Source organism: Heteronotia binoei, chromosome 2, assembly GCF_032191835.1.
Source record: "Heteronotia binoei isolate CCM8104 ecotype False Entrance Well chromosome 2, APGP_CSIRO_Hbin_v1, whole genome shotgun sequence".
In the NCBI taxonomy this organism is placed as follows: domain Eukaryota; kingdom Metazoa; phylum Chordata; class Lepidosauria; order Squamata; family Gekkonidae; genus Heteronotia; species Heteronotia binoei.
Window position 1 is genome coordinate 170,754,777 of NC_083224.1, and position 13,989 is coordinate 170,768,765.

The following is a 13,989-nucleotide window of genomic DNA, read 5'->3' on the forward strand; positions in this document are numbered from 1 at the left end:
CTAAACTCCGTGGCAGGGGTGTCAAACATGCAGCCCAGGGGCTGGATTAGGTCCCTGGAGGGCTCCTGTCAGGCCAACGAGCAAGTCTGCTTCCTTCTCCCTTTCTCTTGCTTCTTTCTGCTTGCTGTGCCCAGTTTGCTCAGTTGCACAGGAGCCACAGAGCAAAGCCTCTATTTTCCCCAGTGGCTGAGGCTCCTCCCTTGGGGAGGAAGAGGGGATAGGGAGAGCTTGCTTTGCCAGGCTCTCAGTCTTGTGACACCTACTGAGCCAAGCCTCTCTTACTTCTACTGGCTAAGGTTCCTCCCCTCCTTATCCCCTGGGGAGGGAAGGAAAGAGTCAGAACATTCTTCACCCAGTTCCCTCATTCCCATGGGAAAGATACAAAGAAAGCACCTTTAAAAAAAAAAGAAAAGAAAGCAGCTCCGTGTCCTTTATAAAGTTTATATCTCCACTTCCTGGCATTACATTTTACGACACACATGGCCTGGCCCAACAAGGTCTCATTTATATCAGATCTGGCCCTCATAACAAATGCGTTCGACAGCCCTGCCTTACAGTATTGCTCTCAGGCATACACAACCCCCCTTCCCATGTTAAGGGGTTCATCCAAGAGGCAGTGTGTACATATTTTTTTAAAGAACCTGTAACCAGAGTGAATACGAATTCTTGCTCTCTTTATCCACCTCCTCCTGTTTCCTTTTCCTCTAAATTGTCAGCTTCTCTGGGCAGAGACCTGGCACTTCATAAAGCACCATGTGCATAATAACTGATTCTGTGAGACTGCTTGCATTGCTTTCTTTGATATAATTTTCAAACAAAAAGTTAAAATAGAATGCAGATGATTATACTTGTTAGGCCCAAAAATGCTTAGTCCAAAGCAGTTTAAGTGAGGATAGCTAGGTAAGCATGTGTTAATTTGTGTGTGTGTGCCATCAAATCACAACCAATTTATGGTGACCCCACAGGGTTTTCAAGGCAAGACATTCTGAAGTAGTTTGCCATTCTTGCCTCTTCATCACAGCCCTGGTATTCCTTGGAGGTCTCCCATCCAAATATTAGCCAGGACTGACCCTGCATAGCTGCTGAGATCAAACTGGATTGGGCAATCCAGAACAGGGATACATGCATCACTATAAAACACAACCATCAGGTAATCCAGTCACACCGGCCATCGTCTTGTGCCTGCTAATGTCATTTGGCATCTCAAATCACGTCACTTTCCAATGTATAGGACAGGTGGACTCATGTTCTAGCTGTACCTGAAGAAGTGAGCCATGACTCACAAAAACTCATAACCTGCCACAAATGTTGTTAGTCTTTAAGGTGCTACTGGACTCTTGCTCTTTTCTACTGCTTAGGGTTGCCACACTTCAGGTAGGTAAATAAAAAAACTGCTAAGAGACACCATAAATTTTAAACAAGACAGTGCAATGTAACGGTCAGTGGTGTTCTGACAAAGCTTGCACACAGAACTTCAAATAGAAAAGAGCATGTAGCAAAAAAACATTAACAGAAGACAGTTCAAAAGCAGTCTTTCCAATCACAAAGGAGTGACAATATTCCAGTATTTTGTTCATGGAACTAAAAGAAGCCCTTCCAAAGACGTCTGTTCTAGATATCAATACATTTCATCCGTCTTTCTTCAGTTTGGAGGTTTATTTATCACGGTAGCTAGAAATATATACATACATGTCATATTAAATTGTTATACAATAGTCAAAAAAATAGTCAAACGGTTGTCAAAACATAAACAGAACACCCACCCAAATGTTTACAATACATTCACAGGAGACCAACAAGGTTCAGAACATGTCTGTAAGATTTCCATTTTTATAAATTGCTTGTTTGGTGTTTTTTGTATGTCTAGTTAGCTTGAACATGTATAGTTAGGGGCCCCTTAACAATGCTTCTGCTGGCTTAATTAAGCTCACCTATTGGTTCTTTTCAATGTTGTAACATGGCTCTAGAGTTTTGAGAACCTGGAAATCTTACAGACATGTTCTAAACCTTGCACCGCCAGCCTCTATCATTATTGTATTGTTTATTATGTGTTGTACACAATCCTTATAATATATTTTTGCAAACTGAAAGATGGTATAATACTTGATCAGTCCCCTGGAGAATATAGTGGCTTTGAAGAGTGGACTCTACTGCATTGTACTTGCTGAGGCCCCTCCCCTCCCAAAACCCCACCATCTCCCAGATCCACCCCCAGTCTCCAGGTATTTTCCAACACAGACCTGGCATCCCTACCACTGCTACAGACAGACTAACAAAGCTACCCATCTTGATCTATCAACCATCAGGTAAGCATAAACAGTGTTGCACTTACCTGTAACTGTTGTTCATCGACGTCTTCTGTGCATACACACAGTCCCAATGTGTGCATACACACAGTCCTCGCGGCAGTCCCAATGTGGGGATGCACAGCAAGATGGACGATGAATCTAGAGTTACTTCCCCTGTCAGCATAGCAGCCAAACGCATCCTTGAACTCTTCCATCCACCCCCTAAACGAGGGGTGGCCAAACTGTGGCTTAGAAGCCACATGTGGCTCTTTCACACACATTGTGTGGCTCCCAAAACCCCCACCACCCCGTCGATCAGCTTGGGGGAGGCAGTTTTCTTTAAATCACTTCTCCAAGCCAAGCCAGCCGGCAGCTTGGAGAATGCATTTAAAGTTGCTTTCTTTTCCACCTCTCCCTCCCTCCACCCACCCCCATGCGATGTTTCCTCTAAGCTGCAGAGTCTTGTGAGCAAAAATTCTACTTTGTGAGCTACTGGCATTAAAGTTGTGAGCTACTGCATAAATTATTGGGCCCTGGGGTCATCCTTCCTGAGCTAAGTCAAAAATGTGTGAGCTGGAGGCTAAAAATCTATGCACTAGACTAAACTCAGCTTAGAGAGAACATACATTGCCCCCATCTATTTGCCTTCGTTCCTGTCTCGCGGCTCTCAAACATCTGACGTTTATTCTACGCGGCTCTTACATTAAGCAAGTTGTATGGCTCTGCTCAGCTCTGTATGGCTTTGCTCGCTGTGCTGGATTCCTCGTCTGATGAAGCGTGCTTAAGAGCACACGAAAGCTTACGTTCTAAATAAAAATCGGTTGGTCTTAAAAGGTGCCACTTGACTCCCGCATTGTCCATTAAGCAAGTTTGGCCACCCTTGTCCTCAACGGTGCCAGGGCCGTCGCTCCCAGCTTGGAAGAGGGCGACGGTGGGTCAGCCTGTCTGGGAACCGTGACGCGACAGGGCGACAGCGCCCCGAGCCAACCCAGGCGCGACCCCGGCTCCTCTTCCCGGCGTCTCCTCGAGGCAACGAGCCGGACGCGCTTCATTCATCCGCGCCTGCGTCCCCGCCCACTCCCTGCAGGCTATAAAAGCGCCGCTCCCCAACCCGCGCTTCATAAAGCACAGCCGGCGAGAGCGCGAGAAAGGTTTGCGGGAGTTTAATCGGCATTGCCCGGGAAGGAGGCAGCCGCTCACACCGTTTGCACCACGCCGCCCACCTGCGAGCTCAACATGTGTCGGGGTTTATCTGGACTTCCCGCCAGCTGCTTGGAAAGGTAAGGGGGGGGGGGGGTCGGGAATCCGGGGGCTTTGAGCGAGCAGCGGCTTGTGCGGGGAAGGAGGCACGTTTGGGACTTGGCCGTGCCCTGAGGCTTGTAAGGGGTGTGTGTCCCGTGGCAGCACACATTCGGATAACATCGTTTGAAAGACTGGCTGGGTTGTGGGGTTTTTTTGCGAACAAGATCTGAGAGCGAGCGAGGAAGAAAGTTGACTGCTGCGTTACCCACGCTGAAAGGTTACTGCCGTAGCAATTAACGCAGAATATGTGTAAAATGCAGCTTTTGGATCTGTGTTTTCAAATTTAGCAGGAAAGCCTCAGGTGATCGAGGGACGCAATCCTAGATCTATCAAAACAATCTTCGGGGAAAAAAGATTAAAATCTGCATGGATTTTTCCGTTCCTTTCTCACAAAACCCAGTCGGAATTTTCTTTGCCGCAGTTGCGAAAATAGTACCCCTTGCAGGGCAGCCCTGCATCGAGTTTCTCCTCCTTGTCCATTTATTCTCAAGGGTGCTCGGAATGGAGTAAACTCGGCCTAGGTAACGATGTGCCCGCTAAATGTTCCGCAAACATCCAGGACGTGAATGCGTGATAGTTGCTCGATATGCCACCAAACGCTCACAGGGAGGATCGGTTGCATTAGAGAGATGCATTAATGCTTGTTGCGTTAGAAAGGTGTTTGATACCTGCTTCGACTCTCGAGGATCGCTTTTGTTTGGGTATAACGAAAGGGGTGGGGTGGAGAAGCGGACAGAGTTGGGTTCCTTTTTTTGCATTGCAGTTATACCAGTCGCCTTTGCAAGCAGGGAGTGCGCGCGCCCGTTGGGGCGCTAACCTGGCTGGCGGCGAGCTAAGAATAGAAAGCGGCGCGCGTGCCGGCCAGCCTCCACCGAACTGTCGCAGTGATGCGCCAAGCAGGGAGGCTCCAGTGGGCGGCTGCAGAAGCACCGCGGCAAGCGGCTGGCGCAAAAGCCAACCTGAAGAGCTTGCAAAAAAAAAAGTCCCCAGCGGGTCGCGGAGGAAAAAACTGGGCCAGGGAAGATTGGGGAGGAAGGGAAATTTAAGGGGAGGCTTTCGGTTTTGGTGTATTTATATAGTGATGGGGTGGCCAAACTTGCTTAACATAAGAGTCTCATATACAGTGTTCCCTCTAAGCTGAGTTAGTGTGAGCTAGCTCACAGATTTTTAGCCTTCAGCTCACACATTTTTGTCTTAACAACAGGAAAAATGATCCCCAGAGCACAATAATTTATACAGTAGCTCACAGTTTTAATACCAGTAGCTCACAAAGTAGCATTTTTGCTCACAAGACTCTGCAGCTTAGGGGGAACATTGGTCACATAGGACAAATTTCAAATGTCTGAGAGCCACGAGACATGAACGGCAGATGTTTGAGACATGAAGAGAGGGAGGGGGGCAAATAGATAGGGGAAGGAAGAGGTGGAAAGAAAGCAACTTTAACTTTGAATTCATTTTCCAAGCTGTTGGCTGGCTTGGCTTGGAGAAGTGATGAGATAAATGCCTTCTCCAAGCTGATGGATGGGGCAGTGGGGGCTTGGAGAGCCACACAGTATATGTGGAAGAGCCACAGTTTGATCACCCATGCTATAGTGGAATATAAGTCAGTCACATAACTAAAGCAAGGTAGCCGGTGAACCTGAAGAAAAAAGTCCCGTCCCTTTTATAGAGTTCGAAACTGTGGAAGTGGGTAATTAAAGCTGGAAAGTGTGTGTGTGTGAAGTGCAGTCAAGTCACAGCCAACTTGTGACCCTGTAGGGTTTTCAAGGCAAGAGATGTACAGAGGTGGTTTGGCATTGCCTGCCACTGCACTGTCTTTGACCTCCAGACCTGCTGGCGATCCTACTAGTGTCCTGAGGGAATGACAGTCTGTTTCACCCCAGCGTGATGGGTGACAAGATAGAATAGTTTAAGCAAGCTTAATAGCATTGTTTCAGGATGTAGAGTTTATTTAGCCTGCTCTTTCCATAAGGTGTTCAGGGCAGGACATATGGTTCCTGTTCTCTCCCCCCCCCCCCCACCTCCCATTTTTAACTTCACAGCAATTCTGTGAGGTAGATTAGGCTGAGAGAATGTTTTATTTTTTTCATGACAGTAGGGGATTTGAACCTAGATTTGAATCTGGCTTTTTCCAGTGCCAGGCAAACACTCCAGCCCAGTGGTTCCAAACCTCTGATCTGCTACCTATTGTGTATGCCGCATTATCATTGAACGCCCTCCAGTCTACAGCTAAACAGCCAGGGTGCATAGGAACAGTACTTGAAACAAGGCAATTTAAGTATGTTTTGGTTTGTAAGCTATACAAGCATACATTCAATGAGACCCATGTGTCCAGTGGCTGACACCTGTTTAATTACGGTTTGGTGCATTTGATTTTTTTTAAGAGCAGGTTGGGAAAATGTGGGAGCTGGGAAGTCTAAAACAGCTCTCCTTTGTGGGCTGTCAGAAGCCATGATGGAGGAAATCTCAGATGCCCCCCTGTGAGTTTCAAAAAAGTTCTAAAGATACATCTAGGGAGAGGACTATAGAGACTCCAGTTAAGAATGGCTTCCTTAACCACTACACCTGATGGCTGTGTGAGGTATTTTATTAGATACCCCCCAGAATGCATGGCAGTGAGCTATTCTGAGTGCAAGCTCCTTAGGACAGAGACCTCCTCCTTTGTTTTGCTTGTGCCACATTGAGCCATAAACACTGATGGCAGTAAGATAAAGCGACGTTGCAACTTGTGAACATTCACAAGGGAAGGCATGAAAAGAGCTTGGTGCAGTCACTTCTGCCAAGACCTGTTCCTTTCCCAACCTCATAATTTTTAAACAACGAAGGAGCTACTACCACTTCTTGCTTCAGGGACTTTTGGAAAAGGATGGAATGGGACTTGGAAGATAATGCGCCACAGGTTATGCATCTGAGACAAGATCTTACCCCCTAGGCCAGGGGTGGCCAAACTGTGGCTCAGAAGCCACACGTGGCTTTTTCACACATATTGTGTGGCTCTTGAAGCCCCCACCACCCTGTTGGCTGACTTGGAGAATGCATTTAAAGTTAAATCCCTCTCTCCCTCCCTCCCCACCTAACCTCCCTCCCTCAAACATCTGACATTTATTTTATGTGGCTCTTACGTTAAGCAAGTTTGGCCCTAGGCCATGCCTACTCCAGGCTTTCAGTAGTCAAGAGTTGTATCTGCCTGGTCTGTTGGGAATGTTTTCCAGTGGCCTGTGTTAGTTTGGGAAAGGGGCGATGATTTGGAGAGTCTGCAGCAACTATTGCGCTCTACTACCCTTCTTTCTCAGTTTTTTGCACACTTGTCAACAACAAAAACAGTTACAGATGAGACAGCTCATCAACGAGTGGGAGAACCACGCAGAACAAACTTGGAGTGAGACATCACAGAGGAGGAAGAACACAGGGGGATGCCAGATGCTCCAAGGGGGGGGGGGGAGAAACTGGCCTCTTAAATAGAAGCAGTTAACAGATGCACAGCTTTGCGTTCTTTGGGAGCTGTTGGTATCTGAAGAGCTGATGCCACAGTGCAAATGTATTGAATAATTTAAAAAAAAAAAACTGACCTGCTTCTATTTAAAAAATTAGAATTTCAGATTTCAAAAATGAAATGGCCAAGTACAGAAAGCAGCAAAAGATGTGTACCAAAATGCAAGCTTTTCAAACTCAGGAAACGGAGCAATTTGAGTTGGTTGGGCCACCCACTTTGACAGATGCTCTGTAACAATATATTTTCCCACAAGTCCTGAGGAACAGTGGCCAAGGGATCAGAATTGTGGAGGATGAAGTAAGCCAGTGATTTATCAATCAAAGGGATACAGCCAGATTCTCAAAATAGTAATATGCTGTTAGCCAGTTCAGAAATAAACATGTGTTTGATTAATGAAATAAAAATGTGTTTGATCAATGCTGCATAGAGGAGCCTCATGGCGCAGAGTGGTAAAGCTGCAGTACTGCAGTCCTAAGCTCTGCTCATGACCTGAGTTCAATCCTGGTGGAAGCTGGGTTCAGGTAGCCGGCTTGAGGTTGACTCAGCCTTCCATCCTTCCGAGATTGGTAAAATGAGTACCCAGCTTGCTGGGGGGGAAGTGTAGATGACTGGGGAAGGCAATGGCAAACCACCCTGTAAAGTCTGCCGTGAAAATGTTGTACTTCCCCCTTTTGGTATTGACATTCTGCTACTCTTTTCCTGTGTTTCAGAGCCAAGGAGTTCAAAACCCGTTTAGGGATCCTGCTTCATAAACCGGAACTGGGACATAAGGTTGGGAATTGGAGCCACAGCACGAAACAGAGGTAAGCAAGGCATTATGCCAGCCCTGAATGCTGTATTTGTTACACAGAGAGCATCTAGCTACAAGAGGGAGGGCTAGAAAAAATAGAGTAAGACATGAGAACTATTAGAACATAAGAGAAGCCATGTTGAATCAGGCCAACACCCTGTGTCACACACAATGTTCCCTCTAAGTTGCAGAGTCTTGTGAGCAAAAATTCTACTTTGTGAGGTACTGGCATTTAAAGTTGTAAGCTACTGCATAAATTAGCATGCTCTGGGGTCATCCTTCCTGGGCTAAGACAAAAATGTTTGAGCAGGAGGCTAAAAGTATGTGAGCTAGCTCACACTAACTCAGCTTAGAGGGAACACTGGTCACACAGTGGCCAAAAACAAGGTGCCATAAAGGGAGTCCACTAGCAGGGCCAGAACTCCAGAAGTTCTGTTGCCCTCCAGGAAGCAAGAATACAGACCATCACTGCCCCAGACACAGTGTTCCATCTATACCTTGTGGTAATAGCCACTGATGGATCTCTGCACCATATTGGTTCCTAAGGAGTCACGACTAAGTATTCAGATCAGTTGCAACAGAAAAATAGTGATTGTGATGTGACTGCTCTTCAACCCTGATCTCACCTGCACAAATTAGAAAGGAAAAGTTACCCCAATTGGATGGGAGTAGTGAGATTCTAAGCAGTATCTTTCACCTGTTTAGTTGATAGTCTAATAGGTCATGTATCAGTTCATGATTTTTGGACTTTCCCCGTTTACTCCTCCTCACCCCCAAATTACTTTGCTTATGAAGCTTTCTAGTCACCCAGCAAATTTCTTTTGTGTTCTTCAGATATGCCTTGGAAGAAGTGCTTGGATGGAAGGAATCTTTTGAACATTTATTGAAAAGTAAAAGTGAGTATGAATTTCTTGTAGTGCATAATGTTCTAGTAGGAAAAAAATACTTACAAGTCTACATCTAAACCCCTTCATCTTAATAATAAAGTGCTGTCAAGTCACAACTGCCTTTAGCCAACCCCTCAAGGGGTTTTCAAGGCAAGAGAGGAGCAGAGGTTGTTTGCCACTGTTTCTTCTGCATAGCAAGCCCAGTCTTCCTCAGTGGTCTCCCATCCAAATACTGATTGGTCAACCTTGCTTAGCTTATGAGTGCTGACAAGATCAGACTTGTCCAGCTGATTCATGCCGCTCTCCTCATTTTAGCTCTCAACCAACCAGTCATGTTTCCATACTCCACAGTGGCCCAAAAAGAGCAGAGAATTTTCCCAGACATGCCAGAGCACAGTCTTACAAAACCACTGTTTAGGAGATGCATGCCTTGTCTGTTGTGAAGTCCTTCAGGATTTCCACCCTCTTTATCTTGGCGAACTGTCTTTCCTTCTGTGTGACACCACCTTCAGCGTCCCAAATCTGCTCTAGTCACTAATAAATAGGTCAGATCAGTCACAAATGGGACAGTGTGTTACTTTAAACCACGTAATCCCAGAGAAAGACCTTTGCTATGGTTTAAACCAGCACTGTTTTTGGAGAAAAGGCCCAGCAGGAGCTCATTTGCATATTAGGCCACACCCCCTTATGTCACCATTGTTTCGCGCAGGACTTTTTGTTAAAAAAAGCCCAGCAGGAATCTATTTGTATATTAGGTCACATCCCCGACAGCAAGCCAGCCAGAACTGTGTTCATGTGAGTTCCTGCTAAAAAACAAAACAAAAAAACACGCCCTGGTTTAAACAGTTTCTGCCTTAGAGACATCTACTCATCAGTTTGTGTCCTACAGTTGTTGGCTTGAGTCGATCTGTAAAATATTTTACACTCCTGAAAGATGTTTTTGCATGTTTTGATGTTGTTAATATGAGGCTTTGATATTGTTTCCATTTTTTCCTATAAGTGATAAACATCATAAAGTGCAGTCCTACACAGAGTTACATTCTTTAAATCCATTACACTCAATGGCCTTAGAAAGTGATAAATCTGCTAAGGATCATATTGTTGGTACTTTTCCTTGGAACAAAATCAGCCTTCCACTGTTTTTCTCACATTCACTGCTAAACTAAATATTCTCTGTTCTCTGTTCACAGATGGGATGGCAGCATTCCAAGGCTTCCTTAAAACAGAATTTAGCGAAGAAAATCTGGAGTTTTGGCTAGCCTGTGAGGAGTACAAGAAAACCCGCTCAAAAACAAAACTGGTTTCAAGAGCCAATAGGATCTTTGAGGAATATGTTCAGAATGAGGCCCCCAGAGAGGTGAGTAAAAGGTCTCCTGAATGAACTCTTTGCTGCTGCAACTAAATGTATTGTGTTTTAGCTAACACAGGTATGTTCTCATGGAGCTTTCTCCCCACCTCCTTTACTGCCTCAAGAATGGGAAATCCACCTGATCATAACATGAGAACAACCATGTTGGATCAGACCACTGGCTCATCTAGGCCAGAAATCTGTTTCACATAGTAACTAGATGCCCCAGAACACCTGCATGCAAGCTGTAAGGCCAAGTTCTCTCCTGTTATTCCCTAGCATTGATATTTGGTGGTACTACCACTGAAGTTTCAATTTCTATCTGCTGTACCTGTGACCCATTCTAAATGTGTGCTACAGGCATTCTAACCTATGTCCCAGCTATGATTGAATGTTCCACACAAGTGTATATAAAACCAGGTGGCAAGAGGGGCCTGCTTGTTCACCTCCCAAATGTGGGAATTGTAGCCCTCTAGGAGCCAGAGGATACAGTTTTCCTCTCTTCATTTCCCTGGGCCACTTTAAAAGCAGCATGTCTGTTCTGGAACTCTCACAAGATTTCTTCTTCACACCAGACTTTGGAAGCCATTTTGAGTTGGCAGTTGCCAAGGTAACCAGAATGGTGGCTCAACTCTTGCAAGAAGAAATGATCTTGTCAGAGTTCTAGAAGCCATATAGGGCCTTGTTCTTCATAAAGAGAGCTGCGGCAATGGAGAAGTAAGTGAGGGTTGTCTCCTATGGCTCCTGGGTTGGGGTAGTAGCAGCAATAAGTGAGGGGTGAGCACAGAGGTGGCATGGCAAAGCATTTTCAAGCAACATCGTCCCCCCACACTCTTGTGTATGCAGGGATCTTGTGTACCTCTGTGGCTTGCGCGACTGAGCGCCTCATCTAGAAAGAATGCTCACAGCAGCCCGCTCATACAAATGACAAATTATAATGTGCTCATAAAACTAATTAGCCGTAGCATCATTAGTCATTTTGCAACTAGGAAGAAATGAAGCAAGAAAGTGATTTCCTTTGGAATTGTACATTGTAACTAGTAGAAAGGAAGCTCTGTTGTCTGAATCTTCTATTCGCTAACCTTTGAATCGTGAAGTTCTTCTAAATAGAACTTCTGGTTAAGAACAGGAACTTTATTTGCATTCTCCCTGATTTTACCTAGTATTTTGAGTAGTTCATCTCTTCAGATTCATGCACAATGTTAAGGAATGCACAATAATCAGAATGTGCTGTCCTTTCTTTACAGGTAAATCTTGACCATGAAACCAGAGAGGCAACCAGAAAGAACCTCACAGTTGTCAATCCCGCTTGCTTCGAGGAAGCCCAAGCCAAAACCTACACCTTGATGGAGAAGGACTCCTATCCCCGATTTTTAAAATCTGCCTACTATCGAGACCTGGTAGAACAAGCAACGAGCCACAGAACGGGCAAGCCCACCCACACTTGAGTCAGCCTGTTGTCACTGCAAGAAACTGTGTTGAGGGAACAGAGACCTAGAATGGAAAAGAAGAGGCAGGAGCCCAAGAGGGGAGGTGCTAAGAGCTTTTGAGCAGCGGAGTTTTGGCTGGGCTTTTATCCTTGCCAGAATGCCCGATGGCTCAAATGCTTCCATATGCCCAGAAGTTCATATGAAGAAAAGGGAAGACCCTCCTTATGTGATAAGAAACCAGGAGTTTGTGTTTGAAAAACACTCTGGAGAAAATTGTGCAAGGAGGAACTTGCTGTTCAGGGAAGAGAAGGAAAACTGAGGCGGAAGTGGGAATCGAGTGACAAGTAACTGGGAAGGTTGAAGTCCTCTCTTAAAACTGTCCGCCACTTGCTGATGACCATTATGTGTCCGTGCATCCATTTACATGCACCAGCAAAAAGCTGCTGTCTGCTCTTAGAAGCCTTCCTCTGCCTTGCTGATAAATACAGACAGCAGCCTGTATATAACGCTGCACAAGAGCTTTCAAATCCCCACCCTGCCCAGACAGCTCCAGAAACCTCAGCCCTCTGCATGAAGGTGCACCAACCTGTCTCAAATATGGATTGCAAGGCTTAGTATCCCTAGCTGTTGTAGACATTGCTTTGCATTTGTACTCAGATAAATTCTGCCTCTGCTTAGTTCCAGCTGCATCCATAGATCTTGTCCTCTGCCCCGTGCATGAAAGTGGGCAAAAGCTTCCTTCCACGAATGTCTGCAGAAGGTGCGTTTTTGATCTGCAGAAGGTGCATATAATTTTTGTATATATAGTGCCTCTTATGAACTTTACATGCGATCATAACTTTACATGTTACCCCCACACACATTTTTAAATTAATTGTTTATTTATTTATTTATTGTTACTGTTATTGCTATTTATTCCGCCAGGGCATTCAGTGAGCACAGCACTTTAGAAGCAGATTTTTTTCAGGTGAATCACTGCCGCCATCAGCCAAGGGTTGCGCTTGGGAGTTTCTGCTACTCCTTAGGTAACATGATGACAAGCAGCATACAGACAGAAAGGTCAACAGCGAGAGAGGATAACTGGGCTTGCCACAGGCCACTAAAGTTACTAGCCTCCAAACACTTTTACGAGATATCAAAGATTTCAGGTTTTCACGGCTGGTAACATCATTAGGGTTTGTAGAATCTTTCGGGATCAAGTGCCGTGTTCTACTGGAGAAAGTTTTCTTTCCAGACGTTTTGTTCTCAGCTGCGGAGAACATCCTCAGTGGCGTTGCAGCCGGAGCAGGCGCTCAGACCTTCTTGGCTGCTGTGCATTGAGCGCCTGCTCCGGCTGCAACGCCACTGAGGATGTTTTCCACAGCTGAGAACAAAACGTCTGGAAGGAAAACTTTCTCCAGTAGAACACGGCACTTGATCCCGAAAGATTCTACAAACCCTAATCACTTTTACTAGACCTTCTACATATACATAACCAGTGTCATTCATTTAAAGCACTTTTAAACAGGTTTTTTTTGGCGGGGGGGGGGGGAAGGGTAGTGATCTTCTAGGGTTGCCAACCTCCAGGTAGTGGCAGGAGATCTCCTGGGATCACAACTGATCTCCAGGTGACAGATCAATCCCTCTGGAGTCAAGTCAGCCTTTATTGGCACAAATTGTCAATTTACAGATTATAAAAGTACAGTTAAAGCAAATGAAGAACTGAAGGTACACATATACAATCTTAGAACCCCCTGGAGAAAATGTCCACTTTGGAAGGTGAACTCTGTGGCATTATGCTCCACTGAAATCCCTGCCCTCCTCAGTTCTACCCCCAAAGTCTTCAGCAATGTTCCCTCTAAGCTGTAGAGTCTTGTGAGCAAAAATTCTACTTTGTGAGTGACTGGCATTATAGTTGTGAGCTACTGGATAATTATTGTGCTCTTGAGTCATTCTTCCTGAGCTAGCACAAAAATCTGAGTTGGAGGCTAAATATCTGAGCTAGTTCACGCTAACTCAGCTTAAAGGGAACACTTGTCACCAGATGTTTTCCAGCCTGAAGCTGGCAACCCTACTCTCTTCCTGTTGACAAGCGCTTCATTCATTCTGGCGATTAGGTGAGGGGGTGTTTACCATCCCCGACTAGAGTCAGTCCCAAAGGAAAGTGCACCAGGCTGAAAACAGCGCCAAATCTTAGGCTGTAAATCTAAGGCTCCGCTGCACAAAAACACTCATTATTAGTCAAGGGCCGTTTTAGCATAAGTCATTTGTAATTTGCTATGTTAAGGGAGCCTTCTGCACTGAGCTCCTCCAAAGCAACCCCCTGCTGAAATTAATTGCAATTAATTGTTTGCAATGAGGAACATTTTGGGAAGGAGATGTGGCATGGGTGAAGAATGACAGAGATAGGCAAGCAAAGTTTTTATGCTGCTTACCCAAAATGAGGATATCTATCTGAAATTGTGCTATTGA

The 13,989-nt window shown here is 45.4% G+C and overlaps 1 protein-coding gene across 1 annotated transcript; it reads left to right on the forward strand.

Annotated features, from left to right (window-relative positions):
- The first annotated feature begins 3,436 nt into the window (after nucleotides 1-3,436).
- Nucleotides 3,437-12,432, forward strand: RGS16 (regulator of G protein signaling 16). Its single transcript, XM_060232448.1, has 5 exons — nucleotides 3,437-3,568; nucleotides 7,794-7,886; nucleotides 8,708-8,769; nucleotides 9,951-10,117; nucleotides 11,356-12,432. The coding sequence occupies exons 1-5, from the start codon at nucleotides 3,525-3,527 to the stop codon at nucleotides 11,554-11,556; spliced, it is 567 nt and encodes a 188-aa protein (XP_060088431.1). The 5' UTR covers nucleotides 3,437-3,524; the 3' UTR covers nucleotides 11,557-12,432.
- The last annotated feature ends 1,557 nt before the right edge of the window (nucleotides 12,433-13,989 follow it).